At 38.0% G+C, this 22,547-nt stretch overlaps 1 protein-coding gene across 2 annotated transcripts in view; it reads right to left on the reverse strand.

Annotated features, from left to right (window-relative positions):
* The window catches only part of NLRP3 (NLR family pyrin domain containing 3), a 54,517-nt gene that overhangs the window by 18,109 nt on the left and 13,861 nt on the right, over positions 1-22,547 (reverse strand). For both annotated transcript variants that reach the window (XM_049648345.1, XM_049648344.1), the window contains 2 exons: positions 20,852-21,022; positions 15,253-15,423 (listed from right to left, as the gene is read on the reverse strand). In XM_049648345.1, coding sequence (XP_049504302.1) covers positions 15,253-15,423; positions 20,852-21,022 — 342 coding nt within the window. The remainder of the gene's footprint in view (positions 1-15,252; positions 15,424-20,851; positions 21,023-22,547) is intronic.

Consider the following 22,547-nt stretch of genomic DNA (forward strand, 5'->3'; position numbering starts at 1 on the left):
TGCCTGGAAACTGCTTATTTACTGGGCAGGACTGATTCTGAGCCAACATGGCCAGCCTCTCCTCCAGACCAGCACAGCTGGCCACTATCCCCCACTCCCCAGGAACCAACAGACAACTCTTTGTTCTTTTTTCCTCCCTGTTCTCTTTTTCTTTTAGAATCAGGCTCATAGTTCCCTTTTTTCCCCACTTCCTTTTTTTTTTTTTTCTTTTTCTTTGATCAGGCTTTTTTATTCTTTTCTTTTTTATTCTGTTTTCTTTTCTCCTGCTTTTTTCTATTTTTTTTCATTTCTCTTCCTTTGAAATCAGTCTTTTGGTTGTTTGATTCTCTGTTGGGTTTCTTTTGTTTCTTTTCCTTTTCTCTATTTTTGGAATAAACCTTTCCCTCTTGCTTTTTACTCCCAGGGTTATTTTAACAAACAAATCAAAGCACACTTAGGTAAAGGACTTAACACTTCACCACTGCAAGCAAGGAAGAGATCTTCAGAGGACCTGCCAGTGGGATAGACCAGCCAAAACACAATAGCAGAGTGCACACAGCATACACCAGCAACAATTCCTGGAGTTCCAAGCCCTGGACAGTGTATAACCCATTTTTATATAGTAGTAATCTCAGGAGCAGGACACATAACATGCTTTTAAAACATGCAAAAAACAGAAATTTAGCCAAAATGACAAGACAGAGGAATTCTTCCCAAAGAAAGGTCAAGAAGAAATCACATCCAGCTTGTATCTTGCTCAAAACAGATATAAGCAATATAGATGAACAAGATTTAGAACAACAGTCATAAGGGGAGCCTGGGTGGCTCCGTTGATTAGGTGTCTGACTTCAGCTCAGGTCATGATCTCACAGTTCATGAGTTCAAGCCCACATCAAGCTCTGTGCTGACAGCTCAGAGCCTGGAACCTGCTTCAGATTCTGTTTCTCCCTCTTTCTCTGCCTTTCCCCTGCTCACACTCTGTCTCTTTCACTCTCTTTCAAAAATAAATAAAAATTAAAAAAAAAAAGAACAACAGTCATAAGATTCATACCTGGGCATAGAAGACACCAGAGAAATCCTTGATACAGAAATCGAAGGTCTAAGAATTAGTCAGGATGAATTTAAAAATGCTACAGCTGAGATGCAAAATAAACTAGATACAGTGACAGTGAGGATTAAAGAAGCAGAGGAGACAATAAGTGAAATAGAAGTTAAAATTAGGAAAAAATAATGAAGCTGGAAAAAAGAGGGAAAAGAAATTATTAGATCATGAGGGGAAAATTAGAGAACTAAGTGATTCTATGAAATGAAACAATACCTGTATCATAGGAGTCCCAGAAGAAGAATGAGAAAAGGGGTCAGAAGGTTTATTTGAACAAATAATAGCTGAGAACTTCCCTAATCTGGGGAAGGGAACAGGCATCCAAGTCCAAGAGGCACAGAGAACTTCCTTCAAAACCAACAAAAACAGGCCAACACCATGACATATCATAGTGAAAATTGCAAAATATAAGGATAAAGAGAGAATTCTGAAAGCAGGTAAGGATAATAAGTCCATAACCTACAAGGACAGACACATAAAGTTCGTAGCAGACCTGTCCACTGAAATTTGGCAGGCCAAAGGGGAATGGCAGGAAATATTCAATGTGCTGACTGGAAATTATGCTGCCAAGAATACTTTATCCAGTAAAGCTGTCATTCAGAATATAAGGATAGATAGCAACTTTCTGAGACAAAAACTAAAGGAGCTCCTGACAACTAAACCAGCCCTGCAGGAAATCCTAAGGGGGACTCTGAGAGAGGAAAAGAAAAAAACCAAAGCAGCAAATACTTCAAAGGACCAGAGACCATCACCAGAAACACCACAACTACAGATAATGCAATGGCACTAAATTCATATCTTTCAGTAATCACTCTGAATGTAAATATACTAAATTCTCCAATCAAAAGATATAGGTTATCAGAATGGGTTAAAAAAATATCCATCTTATGCTGCCCACAAGAGACTCATTTTAGACCTATAGTCACCTGCAGATTCAAAGTGAGGGAATGGAGAACCATCTAGTATGCTAATGGAGGTCAAAAGAAAGGGAGAGCAGCTACATTAATATCAGCCAAGCTACATTTTAAAAGAAAGACTGTAATGAGAGATGAAGAAGGACATTATATCATAATTAAGGGGTCTATCCATTAAGAAGAATAACATTTGTCAATATTTATGCCCCCAATGTGAAAGACAAATATATAAATCAATTAATCGCATACATAATAATACCCCAGTTACAACAATGGACAGATTATCTAAGCAGAAAATCAACAAGAAAATAATGACTTTGAATGACACACTGGACTGGATGGACTTCACAGATATATTCAGAAAATTTCATCCTAAGCAGCAGAATACACATTCTTTTCGAGTAAACATGGAACATTCTCCAGAATGCATCATACACTGGGTCACAAATCAGCCCTCAACAGGTACAAAAAGATTGAGATCATAGCATGCATATTTTCAGATCACAATGCTATGAAACTTGAAATCAACCCACAAGAAAAAGTGTTGGAAATACCTCAAATACATGGAGGAGGTTAAAGAACATCCTTAAAGAATGAATGGGTTAACCAGGAAATTAAAGAAGAAATTTAAAAAATACATGGAAGCAAGTGAAAATGAAACACAGTCCAAACACTTTGGGATGCAGCAAAGGCAAGTCCTAAGAGGAAAATACATTGCAATCTAGATACATCTCAAGAAACAAGAAAGCTCCCAAATACACAACCTAAACTTACACCTAAAGTAGCTAGAAAAGGAGCAATAAAGCCCAAAGCCAGCAGAAGAAGGGAAATAATAAAGATCAGAACAGAAATAAACAATATAGAGAAACAAACACACAAACAAAAAAAAAAAAACACAGTAGACTAGATCAATGGAACTAAAACTTGTTTTTTGTATTTGAAAGAATAAACAAAACCGATAACCCCCTAGCCAGACTTCTCAAAAAGAAAGAGTGGACCCAAATAGATAAAATCACGAATGAAAGAAGAGAGATTATGGGGCGCCTAGGTAGCTCAGTCAGTGAAGCATCCAACTTCAGCTCAAGTCATGATCTCAGAGTTCGTGGGTTCGAGCCCCATGTCAGGCTCTGTGCTGAAAGCTGGGAGTCTGGAGCCTGCTTCATATTCTGTGTCTCCCTCTCTCTCTGCCCTTCCCTCACTCATGCTTTGTATCTCTCAAAGATAAAGAAACATTTAAAAATAAAAAAAAAAAGAAAGAAAGAGAAGGGATCACAACCAACATCACAGAAAGACAATTATAAGAGAATACTATAAAAAATTATATGTCAAAAAACTGGACAATTGGGAAGAAATGTACAAGTTCCTAGACATTCACACACTACAAAACTCAACCAGGAAACAGAAAATTTGAACAGACCCATAACCAGCAAAGAAATTGAATTAGGTATCAAAAATCTCCCAGTAAATAAAAATCCTGGGCCACATGGTTTCCCAGGGGAATTTTACCAGACATTTAGAGTTATTACCTATTCCTCTCAAGATGTTCCAAAAAATAGAAATGGAAGAAAAGCTTTCAAACCCATTCTATTAAGCCAGAATTACCCTTATTCCAAAACCAAAGACCCCATTAAAAAGGAAAATTAAGGCCAATATCCCTGATGGACATGAATGCCAAAATTCTGAACAAGATAATAGCAAATCAAACTCAAGAGTACATTAAAAGAATTATTCATCATGATCAGACAGGATTTATTCCTGGGCAGCAGTGATGGTTTAATATGCACAAATCAATCAATGTGATATACCAAATAAATAAAAGAAAGGCTAAGAACCATATGATCTTTTCAATATATGTAGAAAAAGCATTTAACAAAATGTAACATCCATTCATAATAAAATTACTTAACAAAATAGGTTTGGAAGGAACATACTGCAACATAGTAAAGGCTATATATGAAAAACCCACAGCTAATATCATTCTCTATGGGGACACAGTGAGAACTTTTCCTCTACAGATGTGACAAAACAAGCATATCCACTCTCATCACTGTCATTTAACGTAGTACTGGAAATCCAGTACTATGCCAATTGTCTCAGCAATCAGACAACACAAAGAAATAAAAGGTATCCAAACCAGCAAGAAAGAAGTAAAACTGTCACTATTTGCAGATAACATGATATTCTATAAGAAACCTGAAAGACTCCACCAAAAAGTTGCTATAACTGATATATAAATTCAAAAAAGTCACATGATACAAGAAAAACGCACAGAATTTTTTTGAATTTCTATACACCAATAATGAATCAGCAGAAAAAGAAATTAAGCAATCGGCCCACTTACAATAGCACAAAAATAAATAAATAAATAAATAAATAAATAAATAAATAAATAAAACAATAAGATACCTAGGAATAAACCTAATCAAAGAGGTGAAAGACCTGTATTCTGAAAGTTATAAAACACTGATGAAATAAATTGAAGAGGATGAAAGAAATGGAAAGACATTCCATGCTCATGGATTGGAAGAGCAAATATAATTAAAATGTCTGTGCTACCCAAAGCAATTGACACATTTAACACAATCCCTATCAAAATACCACCAGATTTTTTCACAGAGCCAAAACAATCCTGAAGTTTGTATGGAACCACACACACACACACACACACACACACACACACAAATGCCAAAGCAAACTTGAAAAGAAAAGGAAAGCTATAGGCATCACAATACCAGATTTCAAGTTACATTACAAAGTTGTAGTGATCAAAACCATTTGGTACTAGCACAAAAAAGATAGATACATAAATCAATAGAACAGAATGGAAAACCTAGAAATGAGCCCACCACTATATGGTCAATTAATCTTTAAGAAAGCAGGAAAGAATATCCAAAGGGAAAAAGTCTCTTCAACAAACAGTGTTGGGAAAACTGGACAATAACATGCAAAAGAACACTGGTCCACTTCTTACTCCACACACAAAAACAAATTCAAAATGGATTAAAGACCTAAATATGAGACCTGAAATCATACAAATCCTAGAGAAGAGCATAGACACTAAATTCTTTGACATTGGCTGTAGCAACTTCTTTCTAGTTATGTCTTCTGAGTCAAGGTAAACAAAAGCAAAAATAAGCTATTGGGATTTCATCAAAATAAAAAGCTTTTGTACAGCAAAGGAAACAACCAACAAAATTAAAAGGCAACCTATGGAATAGGAGAAGATATTTGTAAATGACATATGTGTTTAAAGGATGAGTATCCAAAATACATTTAAAAACTTATAAAACTCAACACCCAATAAACAAAGAATCCAGTTAAGAAAAAGGCAGAAGACATGAATAGACATTTTACAAATAAGGCATATAGAAGGCTAACAGGCATGTGAAAAGATGGTCAACATCTATCATCATCAGGGCAATATAAAACCACGATGAGATACCACCTCACACCTGTCAGAATGGCTAAAAATAATAATTCAGGGAACAAGGGGTGTTAGCGAAGATGCAGAGAAAGGGGAACACTCCTGCATTGCTGGTGGGAATGCAAACTGTGAAGCCACTCTGAAAAACAGTATGGAGTTTTCTCAAAAAGTTAAAAATAGAACCACCCTATGATCCAGAAATTGCACTACTAGGTATTTTCCCATGAAATACAATATTGCTAATTCAAAGGCATACATGCATCCCAATGTTTATAGCAGCATTATCTACAATAACCAAATGATGGAAACAGTCTCTAAGTGTCTATTAGCTGATGAATGGGTAAAGAAGTGATATATATATAATGAAATACCATTCACCTGTCAAAAAGAATGAAATCTTGCCATTTGCAATGACCTGGATGGAGCTAAAGAGTATTATACTAAGTGAAATAAGTCAGTTAGAGAAAGACAAATACCACATGATTTCACTCATATGTGGAATTTAAGAACAAAACTAATAAGCAAAGGAAGAGAGAGAGAGAGAAAGAGAGAGAGAGAGTTAAACAAACCAAGAATCTGACTCCTAACTATAGAGAATAAACTGATGGATACCAGAGGGGAGGTGGGTAGGGGATGGGCTAAATATGTGATGGGTATTATGGAGTACATTTGTTGTGATGAGCACTGGGTGTTGTACGTAAGTGCCAAATCACTATATTGTACACCTGACACTAATATTATAGTGTATGTTAACTAACTGGAATTGAAATAAAACCTTTATTTATTTATTTATTTATTTATTTATTTAGAGGGAGGGACAGAGACAGAAGGAGATAGAGGAATCCCAAATAGGCTCCACACTGTCAGCACAGAGCCCAACACAAGGCTTGAACTCGCAAACTGTGAGATCATGACCTGAGCTGAAATCAAGAGTCCGACACTTAACTGACAGAACCACCCAGGCACCCCTAAATAAAATCGTTTTAAAAAGGTGATGGAGTAGGACGATCCTGAATTCATCTTGTCCCACAGACACAGCAACAGCTTCATCTATCACCCAAAACTCTGAAAACTGGCAGAAAAGACATTCCACAGAGAGGAGGCCACATGGAAATGGATAGCAGACATGGAGGCCTAGTTAAGAAGGAAATTCCTGGAAAATCTAACTACAAGTGAGAGGGATACTACAAACATGGAAAAAGAAGAGAAGCAGACTTCACACCAGTCACCCCAAGCATGGAAGACCCACACTGGGAAAACAAGTCACCACAAACTCTGGCTTTGAAAGTCAGTGTGACTTAACTCTGGGTATATTAAAAATCAGTTGACCAGAGGGCAAGGGTAAATTTAATCCATACCTTAGAATAGACAGAATAATAGGGGTGCTTGGCTGGCTCAGTTGAAAGAATGTGTGACTGTTGATCTCAGGTTTGTTAGTTCAAGCCCCACATTGGGTGTAGAGATTACTAAAAAAAAAATAAACTTAAATTAAAAAAAAATAGCCAGCATAATAAATAATTTTGCCCAAGCACAAAAGCAGCAGTTGAAAAGTGTCTTGGGAATACGTGACAGAAATTTATTTACTAATCTCAAAACATGTGTTGGAGGTGCAGGGGTCTTCAGAAGATTTCTCTGAGAACAAAAGTGCTAGTAGGCACCATTTCTCTTTTTTTTCCCAAGCCTAGATAGCTGGAAACGTGCAAGAGTCAGCATTAACATTATGGTGGATAGTATCCACCTATCTTGGTAATACTTCATGCCCTGCTGTGTTCTTCTGCAGACTCACCACATCCAAATCACCCACCTCAGTAAGTGTCCATCCAAAGTGGCTCCTGCCCCACCACAAACAGCAAGCAGCCCCAGCAAGTAGTCCCACTACTCCAAGGTGACTCCTGCCCTGGGAAGATAGGGAAATAACCCACACACACCAGCATGACCACAGTTTTAGCAACTAAACCTTTTAGCTGACTACACAGGAAGAATGCCCTGCCACTTCATAAACGTACATTTGTCGCAGAGAGGCTAAGTACAAACAGCTAATCTGACTGCAGACCTCACCTACCTATGAGACTATGGCAGCCTCAGAAGGCCCTTCAACAGAGCAAGAACCAAACTCTGCTCACTTCACCCACAGCAGCCACAAGATGGTGTGTGCAGCCCACGTAGGAGAACATCCCTGGAATGCCTGGTTCTGTTGACCAGGAACATTGCATCATAGGGAACCACAGGATCTCTTCTACACAAGGTCACTGCTTTCAAGACCAGGAGATATAGCCGACCTCCTTAATACATAGAAACAAACACAAAGAGTCAGACAAAATGAGGAGGAAGAGGAATATGTTCCAAATGAAAGAACAAGACAAAGTTACAGCAAAAGAGCTAAGTAAAACATAGATAAGCAATATGCCTGATAAAGAATTCAAAGTAATGGTCATAAAGATACTTACTGGACTTAAGAGTGGATGAACCTCAACAGAAAGATAGAAAATATAAAAAAGAACCAGCCAGGATAAAGAATCCAATACAATCCAATACAAATACAATAGATCCAATCCACTAAAAGATACACTAGAGGGAATCAACAGCAGATTTAAGGATATAGGGGAATGGATCAACCATCTAAAAGATAACGTAACAGAAAGCAAGCAAGCTGAACAGCAAGAAGAAAAAAGAATAAAATATTACAATAGGTTAAGAAAACTCAGTGACATTGTCAAGCATAACATTCACATCCTAGGGATCCCAGAAGGAGAAGAGACAGAACATATTTGAAGAAATAATAGTTGAAAAATTCCCTAATCTGGGGAAGGAAATAGATCCAGGTCCAGGAAGCCCAGAGAGTTCCTAACAAGATAAACCTAAAGAGGTTCACACAAGGACACATAATAATTTAAATGACAACAAAGTAATGATCAAAAGAATTCTAAAAATTTTCAGCAAAAGTATTGCAGGCCAGAAGGGACTGGTATGACATATTCAAAATGCTGGAAAGAAAAACTCTGCAACCAAGAATATTCTATCCAGCAAGATCATCATTCAGAATAGAGAGATACAATATTTCCCATATGAACAAAAGTTAAAGGAGTTCATCACTACTATACCAGCTTTACAAGAAATGTTAAAGGGGATGTCTTCAGTGGAAAGAAAACACATAATTAGCAGTAAGAACATTATAAAAGGAAAAAAATTCACCGGTGAAAGCAAACATTCAGTAATGGTAGTAGATTAATCATTTACAAAGCCAGTATGAAGGTTAAAACACAAAAGTAGTAAAATCAATTATATCTACAAACCTCAGTCAAGAGATACACAAAATTTAAAATAAGATATAAAATATGGCATCATGTACATACAACATGGGAGGGGAGTAAAAATGTAGTGCTTTTAGAATGTGTTCAAGCAACCATCAACTTAACATAGACTGTTATACCCATAAGATGCTATATATGAACCTCATGGTAACCACAAATCAAAAACCAAAATAAATACACACACACACATACACAAAAAGAAAAGAATCAAAGCACAACACTAAAGAATGCCATCAAACCACAAAGGAAGAGAGCAAGAGGACAAGAAAGGAACTACAAAAACTACCAGAATACAATTAACAAAATGGAAATAAATAATGCTTATCAATAATTACTTTAAATATAAATAGGCTATGTATTCCAATCAAACATATAGGCTGACTGAATGGATAAAAAAAAATAGACCCATCTATATGCTGCCTGAAACAACTCACTTCTGACCTAAAGACACACACAGACTGAAAGTGAAAAGATGAACATATACCATGCAAGTAGAAAAAGAAGAGAAAAAAAAAAAAACAGGGCTGCAATACTTATATCTGAAAAAACAAACTTGAAAACAAAGACTGTAACAAGAGACAAAGAAAGGCACTATGTAATGATAAAGGGAACAATTGAAAAGGAGGATATAACAATTATAAATATCTATGCACCGAACATAGGAACACCTAAAACATAAAGCAGTTATTAACAGACACAGAGGGAGAACATGACAGTAATACAATAATAAGGGATTTTAACACCCCAATTACATCAGTGGATAGATCATCCAGACAGAAAATCAAAAAGAAAATAGTGGCTTTGAACAACACATTGGCCAGATGACCTAACAGATATACATAGAACATTCCAATGAGAAATAGGAAAATACACATTCTTTTCAAGTGCATATAAAACGTTCTCCAGGAAAGATCACGTTAGGCCACAAGACAATTGTCAGTAACTTTAAGAAGTTTAAAGTGATATCAAGCATCTTTTCTGACCTCAACAATATAAAATTAGAAATCAATTACAAGAAAAAATCTGGAAAGATCACCAATACATGGAGGTTAAACAACATGCTACTAAACGATGAATGGCTCAACCAAGAAATCAAGGAGGAAGTTTAAAAAAAAAAACATGGAGACATATGGAAATGAAAATACAACAATCCAAAATTTTCGGGATGCAGCAAAAGCTTTTCTAAGAGAAAACTTAGTAGCAATAGAGGTCTACCTCAAGAAACAAGGAAAATTTCAAATAAACAACCTAACCTAACACGGGAAAGAGAAAAATAAAAAAGATGAACTAACAAAACCAAAAGCTAGTAGAAATAAGGAAATAATAAAGATTAGAGCATAGATGAATGAAATAGAGATTAAAGAAACAATGAAAAAGATCAATGAAATCAAGAGCTGGTTCTTTGAATTTACAAACAAAATTGATAAACCTTTAGCCAGACTCATCAAGAAAGAAAGAGGACTCAGAAAAGTAAAATAAGAAATGAATGAGGATAAATAACAACCAACCTCACAGAAGTACAAATGAGTATAAAAGAATATTATTTAAATGTATATGCCAACAAACTGGACATCTTAGGAAAAAAAATAGATAAATTACTAGAAACATAATTTTCCAAAACTGGATCAGGAAAAGATAGAAAATTTGAAGAGACCAATTAAAGAAATTGTATTGATAATCAAAAAACTACAGACAAACAAAATTCCAGGACCAGATGGCTTCACATAAATTCTACCAAACATTTAAAGAAAAGTAATACCTATCCCTCTCAACTATTCCCAATAGAAGAGGAAGGAAAATTTCCAAATTTATTCCATGAAGCCAGCATTACACTGATACCAAAACCAGTCAAAGACACAACAAAAAGAAAACTACAGGACAATATCCCTGATGAAAACAGATGAAAAAATTCTCAACAAAATATTCAACAATACTTAAAAAGTCATTCATCATGATCAAGGAGGATTTATTCCAGGGATGCAAAAGTAGCTCAATATTTGTAAACCAATGTGTAAATCACACAAACCAATTTGTAAATCAATGACCAATTGATTGGTTTGTAAATCACAAACCAATTTGTAAATCAATGTGATACATCACTTTAACAAGAGAAAGGATAAAAACCATATGACCATCTCAATACATGCAGAAAAATTATTTGACAAAATACAGCATCCATTCATAATAAAAACTCTTAACAAAGTGGCTTTAGAGGGAACATACCTCAACATAATAAAGGCCATTTGTGAATAAGCCACAACTAACATTATATTCAATGGTTAAAAACTGAGAAGTTTTCCTCTAAGATCAGGAACATGACAGGATGTCAACTCTCACCACTTTTATTCAACATAGCACTGGAAGTCCTAGCTGCAGCAATCAGATGACAACAACAACAAAAGGAACCCAGAGTAGTAAGGAAGAAGGAAACTCACTATTTGCCAATCACATGGTACTATATATAGAAAACCCTAAAGAATCCACCACAAAAACTATTAGAACTGATAAATGAATTCAGTAAAGTTGCAGGATACAAAATTAATATACAGAAATCTGTTGCATTTCTACATACTAATAATGAAGTAGAAGAAAAAAAACTAAGAAAACTATCCCATTTACAAATACCATATATTTCATTTATATGTGGAATCTAAAAAACAAAACAAATGAACAAGCCAACAACAACAACAACAGCAACAACAACAACAAAACAGAATCAAAAATACAAAAGAACAAAGTGGTGGTTCCCAGAGGGTAGGGGAGTGAGTGAAATAGGTAAAGGGGATTAAGAGGTACAAACTTCCAGTTATAAAATAAATTAGTTATGAAGATGAAAAGTACAGTATACGGAATATAGTCAATCAGATTGTAATAACGTTGTATGGTGACAGAGGGTAACTACACTTATCTTGGTGAGCATAGCATAATGTATAGAATTGCCAAATCTGTTTGTTGCACACCTAAAATTAATATAACATTGTATGTTTACTTCAATTAAAAAGCAAAAACAGTGGTTGCTAGGGATGAGCAAAAAGGAAGGATGAATAGGGCAAACACAGAGGATATGGGGGCAGTGAAACCACTTTCTGTGATACTATAGTAGTAGACACATGTCATTATACACTTGTCCAAACTCATATAATGTACATAACTAGGAGTGAATTCTGATGTAAACTGTGGACTTTGGGTGATTATGATGTGTCAGCCATTAGTTATAACAAATGTATCACTCTAATTATGTTGATAATAGGGGACACTATGTATGGTGGGGACAGAAGGTATGTGGGAAGTCTCAGTACCTTCCTTCAAACCCTGCTGTGAATCTAAAAGTGCTCTAAGATATAAAAATCTATTTTTAAAGGCTAATAAGCAATAAAGCAATATATAAGTTTAAGACCTGTTTTTCTGATCCATCTCTATACATGTTGTTTTTGAAACTAAGGGGCATATGAAAGTTCCCAGTGAGTGTAAAAACATCAGTAAAAAAACGAAAAAGAAAACTAGTGGTGAAATCCCCAGACCACAGGAAGCAAAGTCAATGCAGGACCCAAAGAAGAGGAAGCTATAAAATTAGCAGGAAAGACTGAGTAGCACCCCAAAAACAAGAGATAAGAGTTTCAGGAAGAAGATGAGTGGAATTAAAGGCAACAGATGTTAACTAAAATAAAAACTGGGAAAGATGTACAAGTTACAGCCAGGACCGCAGAGGGCCACCAGAGAGTCTATGCTCTGGGCCTCTTCCCTTCTGTTCTTTTCCTGGAGTATTTCTTCTCCCCTGGCTTCTGCATGGCTCACACTTTCACTTCATGTAGTACCTGATCCAATGGCACCTGATCTGAAGGTGGGCAAGAAAGTAGCCCTCATCGTGATTGCAGTTTTTATTATACTATTTACGTGTGTTGTATATTGTCTGACTGTCTAGAGTCTAGTGTCTGTAGCCCCCATAAGAATGTCTGTAAAAACAGACTCTTTATCTCTTACTCACTGCCACTGTCAGCACCTACAAGTGACCAGAAACAAAGTAGCCAAAAGATATCTGTTGAACAAACCAAGAGCAGCAGAAGCCAAATTGCTGAGGTAGACTAATAAGGAGAGGATATGGAGGCATTCAATAAAGGCCTCTTCAAGGAAAGAGATACGGTGATATGTGAGGTTGGGCTGATGTGACAGGTAGGAGACATCAGAGTGTTATGAACATATAGAGGTTTTAATTATGGATTAATGGATTATTCCTCAGTAAAGAACCTTCTTGCTCTATTTTGCCTTGGTGCTGATCTGATTGGTATTTACATCAGTAATGTGAATGAAGACATTTACAATTCGCTTGTTGTAGGTAGAGGTAACATGGACAGAATCACAATTCAAAGATGCCTAAACAATCAGTCAAAACAAAGACAAGATGGAATTTAGCAGAGGTAAATGTGAGGTCCACACAGGTCAGAGAGAGCAGGATGTAGAAGCCCTCTAGAAAGTGCAGCAGCAACACATCATGAGACAGTGTTTACTGGAGTTAAGGGAGCAGACAGTGGGTTCCACAGCCATCCAGCTGGGTGTCCCAAGGCAAAGGTCCTAAGCACTCTTAGTCTCACTTTCTCCTATTTAAATTGGAGACACTGATACCTACCTACTTGGCATAATTTTTATGAGGCCGCTGAGATAACCTATGTTAAGATCATGGAAGAGCAATGATACATGTTTAAGTACGTGATTATCAGTAAATATTTTTTGTGCCATTATAAGAAATATGTTTGGTCTTTGTCCCCATTTCCTGGCACAGAGCTTCTAAAACTCTTGAAATATCCTAAATGTGTTTTTTTTAATCCCCCTAAGTGGAAATTAAAGAATTTCCTATCTGTCTATTTTGCTATTCAAAGAAACCCCTTTTTAAAAATTTTTATTTGTTGTTTTGAGAGAGAGAGAGAGAGAGAGAGAGCAGGGACTGGGGAGGGGCAGACAGAGAGGGAGAGAGAGAATCCCAAGAAGGCTTCCCACTGTCAGTGCAAAACCCAACACAGGGCTTGAACTCACAAACTGTGAGATCATGACCTAGCCAAAATCAAGAGTTGGAGGCTTAAGTGACTGAGCCACCCAGGCAACCCTCAGAGAAGCCCTTTTTGATCACATCTGAGTTTATACTAATGAGACGACTAAAGGGAGGCCATAGGTGGCCTTAGGATGGGGTGGGTCACCAGAATGACAAAGTGATTAGAGAATTGGAACTTTCAGCCCTACCCACCAACCTCAAGGAAGGAGAAAGGAGGAAGGCTGGAGATTAAACTCTATAAAATGTCTTGGAAAATAAGATTTAGAGCCTTCTGGGCTGGTGAATGCATCCATGTACCAGGAGGGTAGACTGTCCCAACCACATGGGGACAGAAGTTCCTGTGTTCCAGACCCTTCTGGACCTCACCATATGTGACTCTTCGTCTGGCTGTTTATTTGTATTTTTCATAATATCTTTCATCATTAATGTAAATGTAAGTTTTGTTTCTCTGGCTTCTGTGAACTATTCTAGAAAATTTTCAAACCTGAGGAGGGGATCATGGAAACCACCAATTCATAGCTGAGTCAGAAGGAAGTGCAAGTAACCTGTGCCCACTACTTGCAATCGGTATCTAGCATTGCCAGTGTGTGGAACATGTATGACTGAGCCCTGAAGGGGTGGGGGTCTGCACTAACTCTGAGTATATAGTGTCAAAATGGAATTGACTTATAAGACACCCAGTTGGTGTCTGCAGATATTTGGTTACCAGAATTTCACATTATTATTTACACATGTGAACTTGTGATCTGATATGACTGCCAAAAACAAGGAAATAACAAGTTCCCCCTGAGACAGTACAGTACCCTGCCATGGGAGGTGAAAATTCCACCATACATCATTAAGAGTATCAGGTTCGGATCTGGGCAATGTACTTCAAATAGAAACAATAACAGAACAGCTCTTACCTAGGACAGCATGACTACATAGGTAAAGATGTGAAGCCACATCCTACCTGAGCATTTAGAGTCATCCAGGCAAGAGATGAGAAGACCTAGAGTGTGAGTATTGTCTCTGGGGAATTGAGATCCGCATCTCTCAGCAGAACCCAGTGGAGTTGCGGGGGGGAGGGGGGGAGGTGGTGCAGAACAGGGAACAATGCACAGAAACCAAAGAAGGTGCTGCATAGAAATAAGAACTCTCTGCTCTGCAGTGGCCACATTGTGCAGCAATGACTGGTGTGCTTGGAAGTGTTCACACACAAAACCGGTGACTATCCATGTGAATGTCTTAGAAAAAAGTGTTTCACTCGGTGGAGAATTGGGCTGCACAATCCCTAAGGTTTCTTTCAACTCTAAGAATTTCCAATTCTGTAGTCATAAATACCTTACTAGCAGAAGGTAGTATCTAGTCTGTCTCCTCCATTCTCTACCCTCAACTCCATCGTATAGTCTTTTATACCGCAACCCCCATCCACATTTTACAAACATACATCCATGGAGAGAACATGCTTTTCTGCTGAGATACCCATGAAGACTTACCCCAGTTTCTGCAGCTTACATTGTGGATGCTTTGCTTTTTCACATAGAATTCCAACTCCTGAGTCTCCCAGCGCATTTTCCCCCAAGTAGAGTCTGGTCAGGGACTGGCTGGTGCTCAAGACGGATGCCAGGTCCTCACAACATGCTGATGTGAGACAGCAACTGACCAACCTTCCATAAAGATGGCAGAATGTCATAAACCTTCTCTTACCTCTGTGAGCAAGGATGCACGTGATCTGATGCTACCTCTACTCCCATCCATACATGGGAAAAGTGGGCCTAAACTCTATGCTAACTTTTTATTTCATTTTATTTGGTGTAATAGAAAGTACCATCCAAGCCCATGCCAACTCCACATCTTTTCAGCTCCCTATACTTACTTTTATTGTGTTAAAATATACATGCGACATAAAATTTACTCTCTTTAAGTGCACAATTCAGTAGCATTTAAGTACATGCACATTGTTGTGTGACCATGACCACCATCCATCTCCAGAAGTTTTTCATCTTTCCAAACAGAAACTTGGTATCCACTAAACACAAATTCCCTGTTCCTCCCTCCCCCAGCCCCTGGGACCCACTATTTGTATTCCTGCCTCTATGAATCTGACTATTTTAGGTACTTCCTATAAGCCAGATCATATATATTTGCACTTTTTAATCTGGATCATTTTAATGAGTATAATGTCCTCAAGATTCATTTAAATTCCTTTTAAGGCTGTATGCATGCATATACCACATTCCTCCACCCCAAATGCCACCCCAACCCCACCCTATACCACATTTTTTAATCCATTCATCCATGGGTATTGAGATGTTTCCACCTTCCAGCTATTGTGAATAATGCTGCTATAGACACATGTGTACTGATACATGTTTGGGTGCCTGATTTCAGCTCTTTCCTATATATAGCCAGAAGTGAAAATGCTGGATCATATAGTGATTCTATGTCCAATTTTTTGAGGAACTGACGTACTGTTTTCCAAACCAGCTGTACCAGTTTACATTCCCATCAGCAATGTGTGATGGTTCCTAATTCCCCATATCCTCACCAACACCTGTTTTTCGTTTTGTTTTATTTTTTTAATTGTATTTTAGAGAGAGAGAGAGAGAAAGCAGGAGTGGAGACGAAAAGAGAGGGAGAGAGAGAGAGAATCTTAAGCAGGTTCCATACTCAGCGTGGAACCGACCCAGGGCTCCATCCCATGGCCCTGGAATCCTGAATGGAGCTGAAATCAAGAGGTGGACATTCAATGGACTGAGCCACCCAGGCTCATGCTCATTACTTTTTTTTTTTTTTTTTGCCATTAAAATGGGTATAACTTGGCCTTACCATTTTGAAGTGTTTTCTCTTCTTCAAAATTCAAGTCTCCCAGAATCATTTAGTGAGAGCTGCATAAAATATCAAGTGTCTGCCACTCTTGTGTTAGCACCTCTTTTCCTATTTAGTGTGGAGACTAAGGGCTTGTCATAAAGTCCCAAAACCCTTCTGGAACAATGCATTATGGGGGTTTTATTTTCTCAGCTAGACTATAAATACCTTAAAGGCAAGCATGATATATTTGATTATTTAACTTCCTTTCTAAGGTTTGGTATGTGGCTCTTCCCACAGGAAACACTAACTGACTGAATTATTGATAAACACTGGGAAATCTTCTGAGCAGTGAAGGTCATTCTCATGCTAAAATCTCCCATCTCTGGGTTGCAGAGTTCTAAATTCTGCATCCCAAAGCAGGAGAATATACTTTCTTCTCAAGTGCACATGGAACCTTCTCCAAGATAGATCACATACTGGGTCACATTTTATAAATAAGTATAAAAGAATTGAGACCATACCATGCATACTTTCAGACCACAATGCTATGAAGCTTGAAATCAACCACAGGAAAAAGTCTCAAAAACCTCCAAAGGCATGGAGGTTGAAGAACACCCTACTAAAGAATGAGTGGGTCAACCAGGCAATTAGAGAAGAAATTTAAAAATACATGGAAACAAATGAAAATAAAAATACAACAATCCAAATGCTTTGGAATGCAGCGAAGGCAGTCCTGAGAGGAAAATACATTGCAATCCAGGCCTATCTCAAGAAACAAGAAAAATCCCAAATACAAAATCTAACAGCACACCTAAAGGAAATAGAAGCAGAACAGCAAAGACACCCCAAATCCAGCAGAAGAAGAGAAATAATAAATATCAGAACAGAAATAAACAATATAGAATCTTAAAAAACTATTGAGCAGATCAATGAAAGCAAGAGTTGTTTTTTTGAAAAAATAAACAAAATTGATAAATCTCTAGCCAGGCTTCTCAGAAAGAAAAGGGATATGACCCAAATAGATAAAATCATGAATGAAAAGGAAATTATTACACCCAATCCCTCAGAAATACAAGCAATTATCAGGGAATACTATGAAAAGTTATATGCTAACAAACTGGACAACCTGGAGGAAATGAACAAATTCCTAAGCACACACACATTTCCAAAACTCAAACAGGAAGAAATAGAAACTTGAACAGACACATAACCAGTGAAGAAATGGAATCAGTTATCAAAAATGTCCCAACAAATAAGAGTCCAGGACCAGATGGCTTCCCAGGGGAATTCTACCACACATTTAAAGCAGAGATAATACCTATCCTTCTCAAGCTGTTCCAAAAAAATAGAAAGGGAAGGAAAACTTCCAGACTCATTCTATGAAGCCAGCATTACTTTGATTCCTAAACCAGATAGAGACCCAGAAAAAAAAAGACAACTACAGCCCAATATCCCTGATGAATATGGATGCAAAAATTCTCCATAAGATACTAGCAAATCGAATTCAACAGCATATAAAAAGAATTATACACCATGATCAAATGAGATTCATTCCTGGGATGCAGGGCTAGTGCAACATTTGCAAATCAATCAATGTGATACATCACATTAATAAAAGAAAAGATAAGAACCATATGATCCTGTCAATCGATGCAGAAAAAGCTTTTGACAAAATTCAGCATCTTTCTTAATCAAAACCCTTGAGATAGTCGGGATAGAAGGAACGTACTTAAACATCATAAAAGTCATTTATGAAAAGCCCACAGCTAATATCATCCTCCATGGGGAAAAACTGAGAGCTTTTTCCCTGAGATCAGGAACACGACAGGGATGCCCACTCTCACTGCTGTTGTTTAACATAGTGTTGGAAGTTCTAGCATCAGCAATCAGACAACAAAAGGAAATCAAAGGCATCCACATTGGCAAAGATGAAGTCAAGCTTTCACTTTTTGCAGATGACATGATAGTATACATGGAAAACCCGATAGACTCCACCAAAAATCTGCTAGAACTGATACATGAATTTAGCAAAGTCGCAGGATACAAAATCAATGTACAGAAATCAGTTGCATTCTTATACACTAATAATGAAGCAACAGAAAGACAAATAAAGAAACTGATCCCATTCACAATTGCACCAAGAAGCATAAAATACCTAGGAATAAACCTAACCAAAGATGTAAAAGATCTGTATGCTGAAAACTATAGAAAACTTAGGAAGGAAATTGAAGAAGATACAAAGAAAAGGAAAAACATCCCGTGCTCATGGATTGGAAGAATAAATAATGTCAAAATGTCAATACTACCCAAAGCTATTTACACATTTAATGCAATCCCAATCAAAATTGCACCAGCATTTTTCTCGAAGCTAGAACAAGGAATCCTACAATTTGCATGGAACCACAAAAGGCCCTGAATAGCCACAGTAATTTTGAAGAAGAAGACCAAAGCAGAAGGCATCACAATCCCAGACTTTAGCCTCTACTACAAAGCTGTAATCATCAAGACAGCATGGTATTGGCACAAAAACAGACACATAGACCAATGGAATAGAATAGAGACCCCAGAATTGGACCCACACAAGTATGGTCAACTAATCTTTGACAAAGCAGGAAAGAATATCCAACAGAAAAAAACAGTCTCTTTAAACTTTTTTTTTTAATTTTTTCAACGTTTTTTATTTATTTTTGGGACAGAGAGAGACAGAGCATGAATGGGGGAGGGGCAGAGAGAGAGGGAGACACAGAATCGGAAACAGGCTCCAGGCTCCGAGCCATCAGCCCAGAGCCTGACGCGGGGCTCGAACTCACGGACCGCGAGATCGTGACCTGGCTGAAGTCGGACGCTTAACCGACTGCGCCACCCAGGCGCCCCAAAAACAGTCTCTTTAACAAATGGTGCTGGGAGAAGTGGACAGCAACATGCAGAAGGATGAAACTAGACCACTTTCTTACACCATACACAAAAATAAACTCAAAATGGATGAAGGACCTGAATGTGAGACAGGAAACCATCAAAACCTTAGAGGAGAAAGCAGGAAAAAAACCTCTCTGACCTCAGCTGCAGCAATTCTTACTTGACACATCTCCAAAGGCAAGGGAATTAAAAGCAAAAATGAACTATTGGGACCTCATGAAGGTAAAAACCTTCTGCACTGCAAAGGAAACAATCAACAAAACTAAAAGGCAACCAATGGAATGGGAAAAGATATTTGCAAATGACATATTGGACAAAGGGCTAGCATCCAAAATCTATAAAGAGCTCACCGAACTCCACACCCAAAAAACAAATAATCCAATGAAGAAATGGGCAGAAAACATGAATAGACACTTCTCTGAAGAAGACATCCAGATGGCCAACAGGCACATGAAAAGATGCTCAATGTCACTCCTCATCAGGGAAATACAAATCAAAACCACACTCAGATATCACCTGACGCTAGTCAAAGTGGCTAAAATAACAAAACAGGAGACTATAGATGCTGGCGAGGATGTGGAGAAATGGGAACCTTCTTGCACTGTTGGTGGGAATGCAAACTGGTGCAGTTGCTCTGGAAAACAGTGTGGAGGTTCCTCAGAAAATTAAAAATAGACCTACCCTATGACCCAGCAGTAGCACTGCTAGGAATTCACCCAAGGGATACAGGAGTGCTGATGCCTAGGGGGACTTGTACCCCAATGTTTATAGCAGCACTCTCAACAATAGCCAAATTATGGAAAGAGCCTAAATGTCCATCAACTGATGAATGGATAAAGAAATTGTGGTTTATATACACAATGGAATACTATGTGGCAATGAGAAATAATGAAATATGGCCTTTTGTAACGACGTGGATGGAACTGGAGAGTGTTATGCTAAGTGAAATAAGTCATACAGAGAAAGATAGATACCAAATGTTTTCACTCTTATGTGGATCCTGAGAAACTTAACAGATGACCATGGGGGAGGCAAAGGAAAAAAAAAAAAGAGGTTAGAGAGGGAGGGAGCCAAACCATAAGAGACTTTTAAAATCTGAGAACAAACTGAGGGATTGATGGGGGTGGGAGGGAGGGGAGGGTGGGTGATGGATATTGAGTAGGGCACCTGTTGGGATGAGCACTGGGTGTTGTATGGAAACCAATTTGACAATAAATTTCATATTTAAAAAAATAATAAAATAAAATAAAATAAATAAAATAAAATAAAATAAAATAAAATAAAATAAAATAAAATAAAATCGCCCATCTTGGCTCATTGAAGCCACAGCTCCTGCTTTCCTCACGAAGGAAAATATCTCAGACTCACCAGAGCTTCTTCAGATTGCAGAATACATGCCTCAGTCCCACACAAAGAAGTCTGATTCCAAAATCTCCCAAGCTGTTGTGGCTCAGATCCAATTCTACCAGCTTCTGATTGCTGCTTAGGACCGAGGAGATGTTGAAGCAGCACTGATAGGAAAGGCAACACCGCCCCAACCTTCATGCCAAGTACAGAAGCAGAAAGCATCAGAACACAGGCTGCTTATCTCGTCACTGCCTTCCAGTCTAAGCTTGTTTTCAGCACCAAACAGGGGCACTTGTGGTCTCATGTCACAAAGGGAAAATCTTAACCAAACTTATGTAAAGTGTCATCCTATCAGAACTCCTGCACACAGCCTGAGACTTACTGTGAAAATCCCTCACGTGGGCACTACTCTAGGGCTTTACCCATCTACTTCTCTTTGCTAATCTTGTCCCCATTGTTCTGTTTGATGATTAAATCCCAGCCTTCCACCTACACTGAAATAGCAGGAAGCTCTAATTCTTGACTTGTTTTACAACCACACACACACACACACACACACACACACACACACACACACCGCTATCACCATCACCACCGACAACAACTATGTGTCCCTGTCAGAGGAGCAAGAATAACATTCTCCTTTCCAGGACAGTAGTTCATCATCCTAGAACCTGCTAATCTTCCTTTCTGCCCCCATTTCCACACCAACTAGAAGTAAATGTATGACTAAATCACTGTGGTAAAATAAATCATTATCACCCATGTCTCCTGGTTTGTGTCTCACTCTCTGGAATCACACAGGGACACCCACCAGGGAGGTGGGGAGAATGGCGTGGGATAGATATAGAGAGACAGGTAAAGAGCCAAAAACAGACCTTGAAGGCAAGAAGGGGATTTGTAATTTATCAAAATAGCAGAGAGAAGCAAAAGAATGGCATGATCAAAGTAGAATTTTCTAAATAACCCTCTGACTTCTATATAGAGACTAGAATTGTAGGTGGTGAAAGTGAATGTGGGGAGACCAGTCAATATTCATTAAGTATGTATTTTTGAGCACTAATGTTTGCTGAGACACTTATCCTGACATTTCAGGGACAATGGAAAGATAAACATGAATCCTGACCCATGAAGCTGATGGTCTTGGAGGCCATTACAAAATCCAGGCAAGTAATCATGGTTGCTGGACCTGGGCTAGTGGTTTGTATAGGAGGTAAAATTGATAAGTTTGGTGTTGGGGTGGGTATGGTGATCAAGAGAGGGATTTATGAAAATACCCTGGAGTGGTAGACTCTAACGCTGGCTGTGTAGCCCATCCAAAATGCAGATGTGTTATGGAAGAGAGTTTGGGTGATGGCTCAGACACCTGTGTGCTCCTCTTGAGGCATGTAAGTCTGACTCACAGTTTGGGCTCAGAGCAACCACTCTTTATTAAGAAAGCTAAAGGAGAGTCCCTGTGACATTTCAATGTATACAAAATGTTTTGATGGGGTCCAGCCTAGGTAGCCGTTATACATGATGAAATTCTCTGATTCTCATCTAAGAGGATGGCTGGTGAGAAAATGGAAGACCTTGAAGGTCAGGCACTTTTTGCCACATCACCAACAAATGACTTAATTTCATTTCTCCTTCATTCTTCCCCATTTGAAACTTCCTGAACAACTGGCCTCCAATTCATTCTGCCTTCCCACCTCTTATAGGCTGAATTGTGTCCACC

The sequence above is a fragment of the Panthera uncia genome (genome assembly GCF_023721935.1).
Source record: "Panthera uncia isolate 11264 chromosome A1 unlocalized genomic scaffold, Puncia_PCG_1.0 HiC_scaffold_17, whole genome shotgun sequence".
Lineage (NCBI taxonomy): Eukaryota > Metazoa > Chordata > Mammalia > Carnivora > Felidae > Panthera > Panthera uncia.